The sequence below is a fragment of the Dufourea novaeangliae genome, unplaced genomic scaffold (assembly GCF_001272555.1).
Source record: "Dufourea novaeangliae isolate 0120121106 unplaced genomic scaffold, ASM127255v1 scaffold6, whole genome shotgun sequence".
Classification (NCBI taxonomy): Eukaryota; Metazoa; Arthropoda; class Insecta; order Hymenoptera; family Halictidae; genus Dufourea; species Dufourea novaeangliae.
In genome coordinates, this window is record NW_015373900.1 from 3,274,542 (window position 1) to 3,294,865 (window position 20,324).

Genomic DNA, 20,324 nt, shown 5'->3' on the forward strand with positions numbered 1-20,324 from the left:
AATAATACTCTCAACTCTTTTTTTACACGGAAGATACGTTCCTCAAAAAATTGTGTAAAAGAAGGCGTGCAAAAAAAATTAATTTCTTATAATAAAATGGAAGGTACGTTCTAAGTTATTAAAGTGTAAGATGAAATAAAAGAATTATATTTCATTCAAACAACCGTGTGAAAAAGTGACGAAAATTTATATGTAAATACACTTAAATATTTTACAGCAAAATATAATTCATACACATTTCAATTATATTCTAACTAAAATAAAATTATTATCACATAAATATTGCGAAAAGAAAAAACTAAATATTTTCAATAAAAAATACTAGAAATAATATTAGTTATTATTCGTCGCTACTTGATAATAATCGCATATGTTTACGGTCAGGTTAACCAAAATCGCTATCCTCGCTAGAGAGATCTACCATATCCGCCAAGTTTGAATTCAATGAAGATTTTCGTCCAGTTATAATATTTTGAATAGATTGACCGCTTTCCGAAAGTTCTTTTTATGAAAAGTACTGTAAGTAGTAATTTATCTTCATAAATTTTTATGAAAGTTCTGTATTGACTTTTTTGTCAGAAATTCTGTTATCATCTTTTGCTCTTTTGGTTTTGCAAGTTCATTGTACAATTCTTGGTACCCATCCATATCAGAGGAAAGAACACGTATAAGAAAACAAAGATGGGTTTTTTTCTGGCACCATGTTAAAGGAAATAAACCGCATAAAAAGAAAAAAAGCTGTTTTTTCTTCGACATGTTATTTCAAAATCAAGTAAAAAAAGAGGTAGGTGTATACAGTTATGATTTAGAAATAAATATAAAATGAATAAAGCAGTTATTCCAAGTATATGATTGCAAAATTTCTAGAGTACACTCTCGAGTAATTTAAAATATCAAATTACCTCGGGAACCTTTTAAACGGCAACACGGCGAGTAAAGAGACGTCGAAAGAAAAAAAAATACGCGTTCAAGAGTCAATTTATTAGTTCGCATTTATAATTTACTCCTAGGGGAGATTTCTTTGTTCGAAAACTCCGATAAAATATTAAATATAGCAATAAAGGACACTACCAGTGGTTGTTAATGTTAACATTTTCAGTAGTACAATTGTTATTTATTATAGTGCAAAATATACCTACGACTTCCAAAATATTTCGGTTCATGTTGTGAAAAATTTGTATGTCCTGAGCACAGTAGTATTATTTACGGTGAATGTTATGATCGTTTTACAAATCCATCAAATGACGATTCCGATGAATCTATATTAATCATAATTCTTCACTTTTTACTTTTATTTTGCAGCGTATGTTTACATTAGTCTATCAAGTCAGCAAGGAAATATTTATATTTCATTGTATATTTGGTTTCATAATTTTAAATTTATTTCAGGTATATCAAACAGTTTTTACGTATTCGTATGTTTTTTTTTTTGCAAAAATTAATACGACAGCTTACATTTTCAATGAAGGTATATTTCAGGAATATTTAAAACCGTGACCACCGCACGGTTAACCCCTTGATGTCCACCTCCATGATAATACGTTTGCTGCGGTCAGTCCTAAAATTCCACCTCCGTAACATTACGTTTGATAAAATATGACTATCTCTTCTGTACTACACACGTATTATATTATTACGTATTATATTCATATTAATATATTGTTTTATTCAAATTTTCTTGTCCTGTTTTTCATTTCTTTCCAGATAATTTAATTCTGTATTGTGCACGCCTAGCTGAATTTTACACACATAATTACTTATTAAACATATACATATACAAACATAGAAGTTTTTTTCAAAAAATAGGGTTCGATACATGTTTATGAACATTCATATAATAAAATAATAAAATAAGTACGGACTTTACACGTTTGCCCGTTTATCTAAAACTTAGCGAGCACTGAAGGTGTTAAATAACTTATTCTCGAAACATTATTGTCGCACCTCGTACCTCAAATTTATTTTAAAAAATCCAATAGATGCGTCTGATCACAACGGAGCCCAAAAGAACTGAATTGAATTCTAACCACGGTCGTTCACCTTCGACGCCTCGTTTCTCCTTTTTCCCGCTTTGGGGAGGATGAAACGACGCATTGCGAAAGAGGCACTAAGGAGTCACAAAGAGATCCAAGACCGGCTAGCACAATGAACTATTTTTCTCTCCGTGCAGTCGCCGATCGATACCGGTTCCGACCGGAGTCACCCAGATTTTTTCAAGCTCTCATTTGTTTTTTTCTCTCTTTTTTTCCGTATTCCAGCCTGGCGTCGCAGCTCTCCGGCATGGAGGCCGAGGAGGACACGAGCAACGAACGAGTGGCCACTTACAAAGTCGGCATGCTGGGCGCGTCGGGGGTCGGGAAGACCGCCCTCACCGCGCAGTTCACCACCAGCGATTACATTTGCGCTTACGACACGTCCCTCGGTGAGTACTAAGAAAATTCTACAATAGTTTCGCGGATGTTACGTGCCCGCGACACACAATGTCTTAAAACGTCCGTCTGACCCCGAAAAAGTCATTATTTTGAACATTTTTTAGTACATTATTCTCGGTTCTTTTATGTTCCCATATGTCTAATAGTACCTAAATTGCTAAATCTAAGAAGATCTATACATTTCTAAAATGAAAAAAAGTTTTTCGCAGTCAGACAGCTGTTTTAAAACAGTGAACAACGCTCGCTAGCTGTGATTCGTCGAATAGATTTCGCGGCACCTCGCTTCCACCATTTTGTCGCTTCGTGGCCGGGAGCGGCCAATTTGAACCAGTCTCGGTAGACTTGCGGAACTGTTTCTTTTTTCCTGGTAACCTTATTTTTCTTCAAATTTGCACAGGTAGATAAGAACTGAAATAGTAGTTTTTTAATTTTTATTTAAAATCAAAGGTAATTTTGCTAGTACAGTGGACTCTTGATATATTGCCGCGTGAAGCGCTTGCGCAGACGCTGGGGTCAGCGCTACGATGACTTAACATGGAGGGGGCTCTCGATACATTGCCGATTCCGAGAATTTTCCTCTTCTACAACCCCAGGCGCTAGAATATATCGAGTCCACTGTATTTATTTTTATATATACTAACTACCAGCCAAAAGTTTGGAATCACTTGCTGATTTCTAGGAAAGTCGAATGTCCTCATGAATTTTATGCTGACACACCGTTAATATATCAGATGTTGACAAGAATGTATTTTATTTTGAGAGACTTTAGCATTTTCTGGTATCCAAAGTACTTTTGTGTAAGTCATAATCGCAATTGAAGGGAACGCTTGGTCTGACCTGCTGCCTGAAAACACATTCAAAGTGATTCTTCTGTTTATCCAATGAGAGTCCAATGTTATAATATTAGATCCTAATGCCTAGAATCTGTCAGATTAAAGCTGAAGGCGATGTTTTTAACAAAAGAACAACTTAAGGAAACGAATTTTGAATAATTTAGTTTTGTAACTCCTATAACGTAGTAAATTTTAATATTGTCCTTTCAAAAGAGCACCACATATTCCCAGAACTACTGTCCGGAATTTATTTAAAACTTGTTCTCTGCATATTTCAACATAAAAGCAACTCAATTCTATGGAAAAAAATATATAAAGCAACGAATAATATTTTTAGTAATCCCCAGGTTAAAAGTAATTTAGTCCCATGACTCAGTTAACGAATAAACGTTAATTAATTTCGAATGCTTGTGCAACCTCTCTAATGTTTGGTTTAAAATTCTTTCTCGTAGACTTTGAGGAGTAGTGGGAGCCTGTAGTTATTAAAGTTGGCGTAATTTCAGGCAAAACAAAGTTTCGGTTCAGTTTGGATTTCCACTCGAATCGAATTCCGCAGTTTCGAGATTTCACGGAACATTCCCGCGTTTAATACCTTTCGAAGTTTACCCTCCTTCTCGGAACTACGTGGCAAGAGTGGTAATCAACATTCTGGTTAAGATCTGTATCTCCGTCATAAGTGATACAGCGAATATCTTAAAGATTATTCCAGAACCTGACACCACTGAGAGATTAATTTCATAGTTGGAGTCTAAACCTACGAGTCAGACTGATCAAAGTTCATTTCTTTCAAAATTGAGTTATACATATACACCATCTTAATGCTACTTCGGTACTCTACTACGTACCGAAGTACCCTATTGACTATTTAGGTTACATAATAAATGAAACAAATTGCATTATTTGAACTACTTCAAGTGCAACGTTAATATATTAAATAAGTTATAATTATCTAGAATTTTGTAGCCATAAAAATAATTATGCGCTATCAGTGATGTATTCTTGTTCTGCTGTAAAATTAAAATATTGTACATGGGTTTCAGTTTGGCTCGGAAGTGCAGAAACAATATGATCACTATAAATTTCAAAACTTAAATTTGCGCTATTTTTTCCATGCAGGGTACACATTTATAAATTTAATAAAACTTTCTTAAAGAAACAACGAAGGCTTAATAAAATATGTTGGGTACACTAGTCGTTTTCAAGAATCAGTCATCCTATTTTTAAATTAATATTTGTAAGCATGTTTAAACATATCAGAATATGATTAACATTTCAAGAGATTTTGATATCTATATCTTGCAAAATCTTCGTTCATATTCTCAATAATATAGTTTAATACTTTCAAGCGATTATGAGTTCTTGGCCTTTGCGTTGTATTGATTTACAAACTACAGTCTTGAATAACTATTGATTTACAAGCTACAGTATTGAATAAATAAATACCAATAACTTTAAAGACCATGTTTACTAACTTTTTTGTTTCATTTAATAGGTTCCATTAATACTGATCACGCACAAAAACATCGGAAAGTCCGTTACTATTTTCGAATCTGCAATTTCCGTTTCGAAGTAGTAGCAATTAAAGATTAGAGACTTCCGTTGCGCGCGCAATTCAAATGCCAGTCAGAATGACACCATACTATTAGCTTTCCCTTGACTTTTACATATTTACGAAAAGAAATAAAATTTATTTGCAATCATTCAGATTTATTAGCATTACATTTATTATTAAATAAATGTACGTTTACGATTATAAACGTCTAACCTAGCTTTCTGAATGTCGTTTCGCCAGTCGGTGTTAATCCCATCGGTAGTGTTAATCCACCTGACGGAACTTAATGTTATTTCAAGTGATTAGGACGCATCCAAAATTTACCAAACTTGTCGAGCACTTCGGATTCACCTGCAGACACACCGCCAAAGATGGTAGTTTGGGTGTAACTACACGCTCGTCGCGTTAGGAGTCTTCGAATAACACTTCGTACCCTAGAAAGCGGCTCCAGTATGCAAACGTTAAGCGCCCCTCGACGAAGCATGGGCCAATGATTATATTAGCGGTGTATGTGCATATTTTAACCTCTTCAGGCGTACTTTGGTGTGGTTCCCTAATGAGGCAACACTACCGAAGTACGTTCGAAGATGTTGAAATATGCATGTCCCGTCAAGACTGTAGATTGTTTCGGTTCCAGGTGCAGCTGGTACAAAATGGACAATTAAATGTTACTTGATCGCGTAACGAAACACACAGATATTATATAAGTGTTGCTACTTTCCCCTAATTGGATATTCTTCGTATAACTATTAGACTGCAGGCGTTACATAAAATAATAATCAAGTATATTAAAATTAAATCTTGTGTGGTTTAAGACACTGTTTGTTACATATTCAAATGGAACGCTTGATGAAGGGAATATATTCCTAGATATTTCAGTTACATTTTTGAAAAATATGTTCCCATATATTTCTAAATACGCAAGGTGTGCCCATAGAGTAATCTGCAAGTTAATAATTTCATAAATCTAATAAATGCAAATAATTAGTAAATAAAAAGAATATTAAATTTTCATATGATGAAGTAACTTATGGGATACCGTGTATATAAATGTTCATATTTTATAAATATAGTTACATTTTTACAAATACATATATTTAGAAATATACGGGGTGTTCCAAAATAGCTTCGACTCCCGGAAATGAGGAGTTCTATTTGAATATTGTATAACACAGGTTGTTTTAAAATATAGGAGACCTTTACTTCGAACATATTTTTTCATTTTATAATTTAACAGAAAATTTCACACTCTCATAATTACAACAGTGTTTATGTAAGAATCTGCGGTTACAACATTAGAAGATAATTGAAACTTCCAAGATTTATCGTATGATAATATGACCCTGTTGAATTTCTCAGCCCCTGTGCCACCCCTTAATTCTACCTTAGTTTCAAGAGTGGTCAACATCCTACACATTACAAAATCTAAACAGGTTAAAACCGGAAGCTTGTAATTCGAAACTGAGAAAACGTCGCAATATTATAACCAGGTGATCATTTCGAATTTATCATCCCCTGATTTATCCTACCTTATTTCTTACCTTAACGCTAAATAGGACTAATTACCGAAGCAGTCAAAATAACGGGTTTTTAGCTTCTATTCTATTCAATTCATAGCTTCTATTACAGTATACAAAGATTAATTATTTCTTAAATTTTGTGTACCTTAATAAACCCGCCATTTTTATCGATCTGATAGAAAATAGGTATTCCGTTACTCGACGGTAGTTCCAGATTAAAAAAGTCCCGGTCAATCCCTAAGTTATTACAGGATAAAGTATCCGAATCTTTTTGTGCAATGATTTAGATGGCCGTAACCGTACGGAAGGTGGCACATTTGGGGTTTTCTTCCTGTCCCCTACGTGTGTTTTTATTCCTCGAGTATGTCCCCTAATATAAACGGCAGGTCCCTTTATGACGTCTAGACGTCGTACAACAATGAACCGGCTTCTCTGGGAGGGCTTACACGTCGTAAACCGAACAGTCGACTCCAGTTCAGGACGGTCGATAAGGGGTCGTTCGTATTCACACACGACGTAGACCTCGAATGCAAATTACAGCTGGTGCACCGCTGTGATTCGTACTAGAACAGGGAACCATTCCGAAGAAGGTTGATTTCGTTTACATCAGGATCCGGTGGATGAATGGTCGAATAATGCTGATTGTTTGTTATCTACCTTTAACCATTTTTGTTACCCCATCCTTGCATTAGAAGCTTTTCATTCTTCAGGGGGAGGGGCAGGGGAGCGAATCAGGAAGCGTATCAAACGTGACCTCGGAATGTTTGCTTTGGATGGAGAATGCTCGTTTGCTTCTGGACTTTAATAACATAATCGACGCAATCCAGCATGTTTGTACATCGAAAAACTCTGGGAATCGAGGGAAATTTAAGTGCAAAATACATTTCCTCTTCGTCAATGTTTTGTAAACACTACCTGTTGGTCCACGCTCTGATCCTCTGTTTTGGTATTTTCTACGGTCTGCCTGTTTACTATTTACTTTTGTTCTATTTATAGTTAAATTATTCGTTTATCTGTGCATATTTCTCGTTTCTCGGCGAATTAATTTATTAGGTTTGTGTTACTCGAGAAATAATTGCTCGTAACCTTTCGTTTCTTTACTTATTTATTACTTATTTTGTGTATCTTCGAACCTGTCCATTTCCTTTTGAAAGTTTTACTTGTATTGATTTCTTGTTTTGTCAGTTGTACAAGTTTGTATTTATAAATCTGCGTTCATTAAAGAGTTTTATCGTCTGCAAATCTTCAGATATAAATACTGCTTTTTCTTTTTAAGCTTCCTCAGCTTTCAAATTCTTATAAGTTTTTACTTTTCATTAATTTAAACTATGTATTCTTTTCCTACTTTTCTGGTTGAGATTTTCTCAATTTCCGAACTTTTTAATATAAAAAAACAGTGTCTACAAACAGAAGGAATATACAGTAAAAAGGTATAAAATTGTTTACTAATACAGTAAAGCCTCCCGTATCCGAATACTCTAATATGCGAACGTTCTGTTATCCGAACGGAGTGTATCACAATAATAGGGGGAAGAGTTTAATCGAATTCTACACGGTTACTTATTTTGAAAAGTTCCTATAATATAAACAAACTCTCATTTTCCTTGATCTCGGTTTAAAAAATTGAAGTTTAGTGTCAGGAAAATGATTGTTCTATTATCCGAAAACTGCTTTTTTGATTCTGGGGATCTAGAACATATGAAAATATGTGCTCTGCCGCTGTAATTAGAATATAGGATAAACGTTGAGAGGCCGACATCAGAGATATCTAAAGAGAGAAATTCTTCACCCGTATGTATGTACGTTTGGCGTTCGTAGACCGGAAAAGGTCAGGAGTCTTTCGATTAAACCCAAATACGGTCACTCGGTTCGTTAGTTCGTGCTCCATTCCCAAATGATCTCGTTTTTCCTCGTGTTCGTCGTTACGTAGTGGCGACAACGAAATTGACATTAATTTTGTGCCAGAGGAAGCATTTTTATTAGATGTGCAATTCTCAAGCAAAAAACAACACGTAGATTATGGTTCAGTTTTACAGTAGGTACGTCAGGTAAAGCTAATTGCTACTAATGTTTAAACGTACTTTGTAAATATGTACCCTCACGAGCAAACTCAGCTTCCGATAGGGGAAAAAGTGGCATAGGAGAAGGGCATCTTACCACTTGGTAGTTTTATTCCAAATACTGAAATAAACGTTAAACCGAATGTTAATGTGGCATAAATTTCAGTAATTCCTGAGACCAAGTGGTAGGAAACCCTTCCCCTACGCCACTTTTTCTCCTCAGCCGAGTTTGAACGACTGTGTACATACATGTACACCGATGAGCAAACTCGACTTCCACTAGGGGAAAAAGTGGCGTAGGAGAAAAGGCTTCTACCACTTGGTAAATTTATTCCAGGTAGTGAAATAAATGGTAAATCGAATATTAATTTAGCATACATTTCAGTAATTCCAAATACCAAATGGTAGGAGGCCCTTTTCCTACGTTACTTTTTCCCCTAGCGGAAGCCGAGTTTGCTCGTGGGTATACACCGACGAGCATATTCGGCTTCCGCTAGGGGAAAAAGTGAGGTAGGCGAAGGGCCACCTACCATTTAGTTTTGGGAGTTACTGAAATTTATGCCAAATTAACATTCGGTTTAACATTTATTTCAGTATTTGAAATAAATTTACTAAGTGGTAGGGAACTTTTCTTCTACGCCACTTTTTCCCCTAGCGGAAACCGAGTTTGCCCGTGAGGGTACACCGACGAGCAAACTCGGCTTCCACTAGGGGAAAAAGTGACGTAAGGAATAGGCTTCCTACCACTTGGTATTGGGAATTATTGAAATTTATGCCACATTAACATTCAAATTAACATTTATTTCAGTACTTGAAATCAATGTATCAAGTAGTGAGAGTCCCTTCCCCTTCGCCACTTTTTCCCCTCGGTCACTATGCGTTAATCTTGAGATAAACTTTTAACAAATAAGTCAATACGATTGCACTTGATCTTTTGTCTGATTTTGAGGTCCAAGGTCAATTCAAGGTCGCCTTATTATAAGTCGTTGAATTCATCTTTTTATCGGCTAGAACGCAGTATTAACCTCCATCAGGATAGAATGGAGGAGAGCCTCAAAGGCTCTCAGTACAGAATAGCTGAAATTAAATATTCTAAAATATTTTACTTGTTTTAATTCAATTTATTTATTTAGTGAAATAGTGACATTAAATTTTTATTTATTTGTTACATATATTATCATGTTTTTCATTACGAAATATTAACGGAGCCTCAGAGGCTCTTCTATGTGGATAATGGTTCAAAAATTCATTGACATTAAAAAAAATCAAGGTTGCCTTCATATCACAGAAAATATAAGACATAAAACAATCAAATTGCATCTATCCGATGAGTCCCTTCAAATACAATATAAATTATTTAAATTGTTTTTTTGATACAACCAATAGGTAACGAGTTATTTTAAATAATAGTACTTATTGATTCAGTTTGTATAGTTACTATCGATATTTGCCGTAGTAACGCTTTTTTTACAGTCGTTGTGGGTTCTATCCACGTCCGTAGTAGATGCAAACCTTATGGCGCTTTCTATGTATGCATTTACGTTACCCCATTTTCTCAGGTTCGCCGAGAGGCCGCATCTTCAGCGGCCATTTTCTACTCGCATATGCAATAACCGTCGTCCAGATTTCCCTTCACGAGATAATTTCTGTACCCGAAGAAACCGAGTTTATTTGTTGTTCGTTTCGCGAATCTTCCGACGATTCTCTTTCTGCAGGGTTGCTTCGAAATCATGTTATTTCCCGACCTTTTCATCCTTAATGTAGATAACAGCTTCATTTCGTTCAAATGAAAGTTCGTATTTGAAATGTCTTCTTCTTTTGTCATAAACTGTACGATCCATTAAACATGATAATGATTACTTTTCAATAATATTCAGATATAAATTAATCATAGTGACTTACTTTCCGTTAAACTTTTACCTGTTATACTCATTCATATTGTTAGATTTTACCACTTACATAACTTTGTTGTAAGTAGGATTTGAAAATTGAGGAAAATTCATAATTATTAATTAATCTGTAAATCAAAAAATGTATAATTGAGTGTAAATATCAGTGTCATCACTGTCTTCATTCTCGAAATCCATGTTAAAAAAGAAAATGTAACGTATACGGTATAGTTTTAAATATGTAGGTACCTGGAAGTCGTATCAACCCCTTGCCTTACAACATCGAGTCACACATGTGATGACGATTTCAAAATGGATTTAATAAACATTCATATAATTCGTTTTCTTTAAGTCGAAGTAAAATACCGTTTTGCTCGTATGAACATTTAAGATTCAGAGTAAATGTTACATCTGCCATAAGAATAAAATTCCTTTCTGGGAACTTATTAATGGTAAAGTAATTCTTAAGAGAATAGTCGTCAAGAAAATCGTAAGACAAGGGGTTAAGTATCCCAAGTGTGTTGAATGGAATCCCAAAATTTTACGTGGATTTCCGCAAAATGTAAAGCGTGTAAAAGACACGATGTCACTTGAAGTTCTACATTTAAAAATTTCGCAACGTTTTCATTAAAATTATCTGACACGTTAGCCTTTTGAAATAAAACATCTGTAAAAGCATGTAAGATAAATTTGCGACAATCACGTTCCCGTTTCACTATAAGTATGTTAAAAATGGAATAGATTTGTGAAGTTTAAGCTGATGTGTTAATAGATTTATGAAACTTGTATGAACTTCAGTCACTCGAGACAGTAAATTTCAGAATATCATACGTTCTATAATATAATTTCACGTTTTCGTGAAATGAAATGATATTAACGAATAAGGAAACTGAGTTTTCCCCAAAAAAACTTTATGCCTATCTTTTATTTATCCAATACAAATTATCGTGTAGTGAGAAATGAGCAGAATTGTTTATTTATTATTATGCACTTTGATACTTCATACGTGTCCTATCTCACAATGAAAAGCCTTTCGCGAGAATAATGAGGGACGCCTGACCTTATCTCCTCGAACCAGACCTTCGAACCCCAGTCTCGAGCCCTTTGAGGCAAAATATCGATATTTACTTTGTAGAGACCATGTTAAGGCTGATAAACTGTATCTCGCTACGATAAAATCAGCAGAAGCAGAAAAAACATATTGTTGAATAAATACAATGCTTCAACGGTGAAAAATATTTCAAATTCATCAAATGCAACAATATGGTCTTGTTTTGATTCATATTAACTTTGAAGTTAAAAAAGTATACGATTTAAAGTGTATTTAAACTTGGCGCCAAATTTGAGTTTCATATTTACAATTAAATACCTGCATTTTCTTCGAAAAAATAAATTCAGGTTGTTCTTGACAATTATAAATAATTCATTAAAAATTTTAATTGTATTGTTAGTCATTATAAACGTAATTTCGACGTTTGTGTATTATTACTGATTCGTAGGTCCTACTGAGAGATTAGTTTGTGTGCAGGTTTCTGAAACATATAATATGGAATCAATAGTAGTACAACGTAATTACACAGACTATCGTTTAAATATTCATAAATTTGCATTGTATGAATGTTAATAATCTATAAATTCGAACATTATTATACGTCCGTTTACCAAGTGTGCTTTGCTAATCTATACTGTTTATTAATTTCTTCTCCCTCCATTTTCTAATGGATTTATCATGTAATTGAAATGAATAGCATTTAATATTCGGAAAAGAAGTTGAATAACTAAACAAAACGGAACCATAATGGAATTTCCATAACGGAAAAGAAGTTGCATAACTAAACAAAATTCATATTCCCAAAGTGTTGCTTATTTTACATACAAATCTGTTCGAAATACTTTGCGATTGTTGCAGTTTTAAACAATTAACCAACGTAGATCTTCGGTGAAGTGCATACCATTTTTCTGTGGGAATTTTAATATTAAAGATACATCGTTAAAGGATTTAACATACAAAAATTTCTTAAATATTTTTTAAACGGCTTTCAATAACAAACAAATTTTAATAAATGGCAATGACGAAACTTTGTACACAGATTTAGAAAATTTAAGGTTGTGCATCGATTTGGAAGACCATGACCTTTTGGGCAGATTATGTCTGAATGAAACACGAGTTATTTCTGACTTATTTATAATTTCTGTGTTTACGCAGGAAGTATGCGATGCAGATGCAAAACATACACGAGTTAATGAAAAAGATTTCATTAACATTGAACGTTGCCCCGTAAATAATTCGGTCAACACGTTGTAAACAAATCTTTCCTCTCATACAACACTCTCTTAATTAAGTTTCCAACGCAACAATTCTGTGTACAATTTAATGCACGATTTTAATTAGCTATTAATTTCGAAGCGTTCCTTTTATAAGCATACGACAACCTATAAGCCGTTCGTAAATAACACGTTCCCCATCACACGGTATTATCAGAAACTCTGCAAAAACAACATTATACATTACAGTTAACATTTAATTGACAAAAACATTAACATCTTGAAAGATAAAAATAATTTATCCTGCATTTGTAAATAAAAGCACGAATGTATGTACAATATATGGAAAATCAACTAAATATCATCCACTTAATTCATGTAATTATTTCGTACAAATTCCGAAAAAACTGTGTTGAACTATTATCCTTTAAAAGCCCCCATTTATACAGATATATTTAACTTGAGAGTTTAAATATAGGTACAGAAACACCACAGTCTATTTATTGACAATACAAACAAAACTCTGCTGATCTGATGAAAAAAGAATAAAACACGGAAAAAGTTCATTATCGTCTCCAATAAACTGTGTAATTATTTCCGTTTTGAGGTTTAAGGTCACTCACACCTTCATAGATATTATTAATAACCACGTCGTATTTACTGAATTACGCAATTGTTATGGTACATAACATAACTTTAACTATGTGATAAATGTCTGATAGCATTTTTCACAAATGCAAAGTAGTAAATGGTATTAAATAAAATAGTTCATCGTCTCTTCGAAACGAGAGAACTTATCACCAAAAGTTCTTTTTCTTTCTATAAAACTACTTTCTTTTGATACCCAATAGCCTAATGGTTTGCAATTTAAAAAAAAAAAGACTAACATGAGACTGTCGTTGAAATCCATTTCAGACGAGGAGTACGGGCAAAAGAACGTTTCCGTGATGCTCGACGGCCAAGAAACTGAATTGGAGATCATTGATCATCCCGCTGCGGAGATGTCAGTGAGTATATACGAAAGCTTAACCACAAAAGAGTTGCCATGTACTATGTAAACTCCACATCGTATCTCTGAATTCGCGTGTCGGGTACACTGGGGCTTGTTTATTCGTAACAATATCATTACTCCTCTTATTTCAAAAACTGCGTTTGACCTCCCTGGAGCATCGTATTAGTTTCGTTTTGTTGAAAGTCCACGAGATTACGTTGTAAGTTTGATTCGCCGTAAGGAATTTACGAAACATTGAACGACGCATTTCATTCATAATGAGAATTGAATTAATTTTGTGAAGTAGTAATTCATTTATTAAATACTTAAATCCCCCATTAATGCCGAGTTCGTTTGTTCCGGCTGATTTTCAAATGTTATGGGACAATTACTGCCACCTGGTACTGTGAAAAGCAAATTATACGTGGCACACAATGGTACACTTTCGTATCAGTCGGTATTAATAGGTTGATCAGCAGATGTACTATTTGCGGTGTTCATTCGCCAAAGTTATTAACTCCGCAAAATTTATATTTAGAATTCATTGTTATTTTTACTGCTTTCGTCACCCCTCCGAGTCTTCTGGTGTGCAAGCCTATTTTTCTTCTTATACGCTTCCGAAAAATCTGAACAAATTCAGGAATATTTCTCCAGGTCTGTGCTAGATGATCCAATAGTTCTTAAAGTTGAATGTTAAAAGGTTTATTTTCAATAAAAATCCCTTCGTTTCGTAGATATGTGAGCGAGAAATTTCGCTTGCGCAATTAAGACTCAGGGGGATCACGGAGACTTGCATAGAAAAAGTTAAAGCGTAAATTTCAGCGGTAAAATTTGAAAAAATTCAAATAATGAAGTTAGTCACTTTGGCCCGTGAACGGCTCATTTGTTGCATAGAATAATAGTTCGCACAGTAACAATAAAAATGTCATTATTTCCCTAATTATTTATCCTGCAATGGACAGTTTTCGTGGCTTAAAATTCTTGCTTCGACTTTATTCGCTGATTTCCTTAATCTCGGATCCAGGTGGTATTAATTTCCGTGTCTTGTACAGGTGGAGACATTCTGCTCGACATACAATCCGGACGTTTACGTGGTCGTTTACTCGGTGGTGGACCGGCTGAGCATGAAGGTGGCCGAAGAGACGCTGTTGTATTTGTGGAAGAGCGATTACATGGCCAGCCACGGTGTGATCCTCGTCGGGAACAAGGTCGACCTCGAGCGGAAACGGGAGGTCTCGTCGGTCGGTGAGTAACGGAAACACGTGGTAGCCCCTTAAACGAATGGACAGCGTCGGTTTTCCCTTTTCTTGTCCTTTTGGGCAAGTCCAAGATGTCCAGCACACTTGATCCCCTTTCCTGCTTGGAATGGATCTTTCTCTTTGATGATACCAAGCAATTTCGAAAATAACCATTATTCTTCTTCTTCTTCTTCTTCTTCTTCTTATTATTATTATTATTATTATTGTTATTATTATTATTATTTGTTGAAGTTACTTGAATTTGGCGCCTTACAATAAATCTCCAGCATGCCTATATGGAGTGTATACAGAGGGTACTAGATGCGTGACTTGCTTCTTTGTTTTGGTCACTGACCGTCAGTGGTGGGCCCTCGCCGTGTGAAGCGCGTGTTTTTGTCCAAACAAAGAAAATCAATGATAGACGCACACAGAGTAAAAAAACAGTCAACCGGCACGTGTGCGCCCCGATGTATTGTGTTTTCTTTTATTGGAATTTTTGGTTAATTACGTATTTTCTGTTTATCCGATTGATTCGGAGTGTAGCCTATTGTTGCAGTGCATAAATTAAATTTGTTTTTTTTGTTTGTGCTTCATTGCCAAACACATGAGTTTTGTATTTCTTTACGTAGCCCGCAAAATTATTATTATTATTATTACTATTACTATTATGGATTTGATACCGCTCATATGAGTATCCTAACAATTGATAGATCTGCAAGAACAATCAGTACTATCTTCTTATGGTATAAACATACGAATTTATCGGATATACCAGTAACTGATTGGCTAAATTTTATTGAATACAGTATTCGTCCTGTCGGAAGTCGAGTTGATCGTCTCACTACAATAATATTTATTCTTGTTCTTCAAAATCACCCGTCATTTTCAAGAAAGGAACAGACCGAATAATGATTTGAATTTACTTCATATTAACAAGCGAGCGGATTAATTATTGGCGCACCTAATAAATTGAATATTTAGTAATTTAATAATTTAATAATGTATAAGTAATGTATTAAAATTAATTACGCGATTCGCTTGTATATTGGTCACTTTTAGGTACCTCACGTTTAACTACTAATGATAATCTTCCTGTGAATTTTTAAAGTGTTTTTGAACTAATTTCTCTTCACGTTCAAAACAACTCTATTGTTTAATTATTCATACTTTTGAGTAAATAATTATGTGAAAATAATTTTCTTCGTTAAAATGTGATCTTGCATGTTAACGCAATAGACTGCAATTAAATAACTTAATTAAACGCGTAAAAAGCAATGTATGTTTGTAGACTATTAGAAAACCTACCCCATCGTCACAGGGTTTAAATATTGACTTGGCGAAGTTTAATTAAAATTATTGCATTGTCTTAAAATGAATTGAGAATTCTGTGAATGCATGGTATAAAAAACATGGACAACAAAATTGAAACTTCAATTATGAATGTTGGTAGCTCATTGAATATTGCACTTATTGTTGGACGTTTTTATTCGTTTAATTTTGCAAACATTTACTTAACTTTATCCATGAATAATAATAGAAATTCTGAGAATTTACTGATTTGTTGATTACAAAATACAGGAATGTTTAAGACGACGAGTGGAATTTATGAAACGATGCAAGGGTCTCACTTTTATTGAATTTTTGTCGCGATTATATTAAAAATTCAGATAATGAAGATACACTAATTTCTCAGCTTAATGCGAGCTTAAAAGTTATCGTTCTAGACAGCTGAAATTATAAACTGTTGAAAGCTTCGTGATTAATTAATCTAACGATTTGAGTAATTCACTCGATAAACTTTAATAATTCATTGTATTTATCGAGCTTAAAAGTTCTTCTGTAAATTAATTACTTATATTAAATATGTAATATCTTTAATGTATTACAGATTATACATTTTATAGAAAAAATATATTAATGAATGCGCAAAGGGAGGGATGCTATATTAACGTTGATTCATATCCTCTTTCAGCGTAAGCAAGTTATTGTTACTTAACATTGGCATAATATAATGGAGAATAATATTTGTTTTATATGTTGCTCCATGTTTATTCCTTTATTATTACATATATATGTATACACGTACCCTTTACTACTACTTGATTACTGTTCACTTTCGAATTCCACTTGACCGCCACGTATATACTCTACATATCGTCCGAATCCGAGGGAACTTATTGCACAATACCATCGTTCTATAAAATCGATTTCCGTCGAGAAGACCTCATTCCGGTTCCATCACCCCACGTCTGTCCCGCTTCTATTTATATACGACGCTGATTCCTTTTTTATGTTTCTATGGTAAGATACAAATCTCGAGATCGTTCATTTTGACGCACAAATCAATTAACAGCCAATATTGATATAACTGTATAAAAAAGAAAACAATTCTTAGAACGAGATATATTTGTAAAATATACAGGGTGTTGTGTAAACGGGTATGAGGTGATTTTACGTGAAAAAACAAGTCGAAAATGTAGAATATAATTCTTTCATTAAGACTTCGTTTTCAAGATAATCGAATTTGAAAATCTCCTGGATACGCGTGCAATTGAATAGGACTTGGTCGCGTGACTGTTCATAGCATTCCCTTTCTACTTGCTACCACGAATACACACATTTATGATTAATCATTAACGCCGTTTTTCTCGAAAATTAAGACTCAAATAAACAAATGTTACTCTATATTTTCGACTTATTTTTTCACGTAGAGTCACCCCCTACCCGGTTGTACTATCACTTACATGACACCAAGTATAATAAGTATCACTACATAATAAATACACCATACAGTGAGTCACCTAACATTTTCACCTAAAATATCGCCGTTGTTTTTAATGATACGAGAAAATATGTAAAGGAAAAAATGTTTGTTCCTATAAGACAGTTATTGGAATAGTGCCGATTTTTTTCTCAAGATCATATTTTCTGAATTTTCAAGGCAATCGTCGTTTTTAAAAATAGGATGACGTATTTTGATACATGTAATGTTATAGTTAATGAAAAGACAAATTCAACCATGTGTAATAAGTTAACCTTCAGATGACCTTCGGAGTAATTATTCCTCAAAAAGCATATCTTAACGTACGAAGACCTATATTCATGCTTTCCGTACTCTGGTAGGTTCCATCCCATTGATGTAAACACTGAAACATTGTCGAAAGACACAAGTTTATAAACAAGAGATATCTTTCGACAATGTTTCAATGTTTACATCATTGGAACCTACCAGAATACGGAAAGCATGAATATTGGTCTTCGTACGTTAAGATATGCTTTTTGAGGAATAATTACTCCGAAGGTCATCTGAAGGTTAACTTATTACACATGATTGAATTTGTCTTTTCATTAGCTATAACGTTACATGAACCACAATACGTCATCCTATTTTTAAAAACGACGATTACCTTGAAATTTCAGAAAATATGACCTTGAGAAAAAAATCTGCACTATTCCAATAACTGCCCTATAGGAACAAACATTCTCTCCTTTACACATTTTCTCGTATCATTCAACACAACGGAGATATTTTAGGCGAAATTGTTAGGTGACTCACCCTGTATTTATAATGCCATTCTGTAATATTGTATATACTAATTTTTCTTTCAAACCACAAGTAATAAAACCTTTACTACGGGTAAAAAATAATCCTGCATTCGCCAGCCGCGTTAATCGCGGAACACTCGCCGTGTGAGGATTAAATTAAGTTACACGATCCGTAGAGAACGCGAAACATGAAATACATGAAGAGTGGATTTAGAATTTATGAGCAGAGAAAAATACTGCAAATATTTTACGAATTTCTGTTTCGTATTTGGACAGCTGGCCGACGTTTGGCGAACAATTGCGGCTGCAAATTCATCGAAACTTCCTCGGGACTGGCACACCACGTGGACGAGCTGTTGGTCGGTATTTTGGCGCAGATCCAATTGAATCCGCAACGGGACCGGGACCAAGCGACCAGACGACGTAGGAGCAAGCACCGCAGAAGGATCTTGAAGCACCTGCTGGGATTCAAGAGGAAAACGAAGAGCTGCGAGAACCTCTTTATTCTTTAACGTTCCCGGCGAAACCTCTAAAGGGAAAGGTCCATTATTACTGTTGCACACAGAGCGACGGATTTTTGTTTAATAATTCTTTCACTTTAAACAGCTCTTATTAGCCGAAATAGATTCAAAGATATATATATTCAACACACTTTTACCAATGAGGTTGAAAGATTGTATTTCAAGGCACTATTACGGAGTCCAAAATGTTCGAAAGGGATCCAGTGAGTTCTGATTCTTTGAGGACTCTTTTTACGTTTACGTAACGATATTCACCAGAAAGTAAAATGAAGATTAATGGATTTTATTTTCGTGCATTGCCTGTTTGACTTATTTCATATGCTACAAGTACCAGAATTGTTAAACTAAAGTGGACGGATAATGACTTCAATTTATAGCATTGTATTTTCGAAAATTATGCTTGTTGTTTGTTGCAATAACTGAATACATTAACGAATAAATATAACAATTTGTACTTTTTTGGAGAATCCATTACTTTCACGATTCTGGTAAAAATATTTATGTATTAATCGCGTCGGTAGTTCTGTTATTAAACAACATTTAATCGGTTTTATTATCCGCAAGAAATAATTCCTCGTATACAGTACGATGTATATTTGAATGTGATGTACAAGTAGTAGCTTGTACATTGACGAGTATAACTTCTCTGATAATCTTAATTCATGGAGAGCATAGTTATATTCTTCATTCGGTTAAATATTTCACTTCATGTGCAACAATGCAATAGTGTGTCACTTAACTAACGTGCGCGTATGTATGTACAGTAGAACCACCAGTATTCGATCTAACAAAAAGTCATTAATGGTCTAAGTATAAAATATTTCATAATAATATAACATAATAATGTAACTATCAATTATAGAGTCCAAATTATTTTTGGATTTGTCGAAATCGAAATATTTTAACATTTCTATGTCCAATATAATCGAACCAATTGTTAATAATTATAATAAATAAAGAAACAATCCCAAAACCAGGTTGTCAAATAAGGTTAACAAATTGTGCAAAATACATAAATAGGTGCCACGTATTGATCGGATTTAAATTTACGAATATCTTTTTTTATACATCCAGTTATCCAGTTTATGCTACAAGGTAGTAGATTAAAGGCTGTTTCTATTTGAAGGATTTCAACGCTATTAAATGTGTAACTATAGTTCAACATCCTAATTCCAATTTACAAGTTATACTTCACTCTGTTCCTGTATTTGTAACCTATCATAGACTCTTATTGTCGTGTATTAATTTCACCGCAGTCTTTTCTATTGTTATTAATGAAAAATTTACTAAGAATACAATTTGAGTAATGAAATGGTCGAAATATTATTAGGTAATAAAGTTCTACTGTAAAATGGAATCGCTATGAGACTTGGTGGAGAAATTATGGGTGAGATATAGGGCGTCCAAATGGGATTTTTCAGAAGAGAAACGGGGAGGTCTTGTAAGAAGCGAAGAAAATATTTTTCTTGAATCCAGT

General features: G+C 34.1%; 1 protein-coding gene across 1 annotated transcript in view; it reads left to right on the forward strand.

The window, feature by feature from the left end:
* The window catches only part of LOC107193526 (GTP-binding protein RAD-like), a 90,101-nt gene extending 71,086 nt beyond the window's left edge, over positions 1–19,015 (forward strand). Inside the window, exons 6-9 of the mRNA XM_015582992.1 lie at positions 2,259–2,422; positions 13,467–13,558; positions 14,595–14,787; positions 18,603–19,015. Of these exons, the coding sequence (XP_015438478.1) occupies positions 2,259–2,422; positions 13,467–13,558; positions 14,595–14,787; positions 18,603–18,838 (685 nt within the window). The 3' untranslated portion in view covers positions 18,839–19,015. The remainder of the gene's footprint in view (positions 1–2,258; positions 2,423–13,466; positions 13,559–14,594; positions 14,788–18,602) is intronic.
* The last annotated feature ends 1,309 nt before the right edge of the window (positions 19,016–20,324 follow it).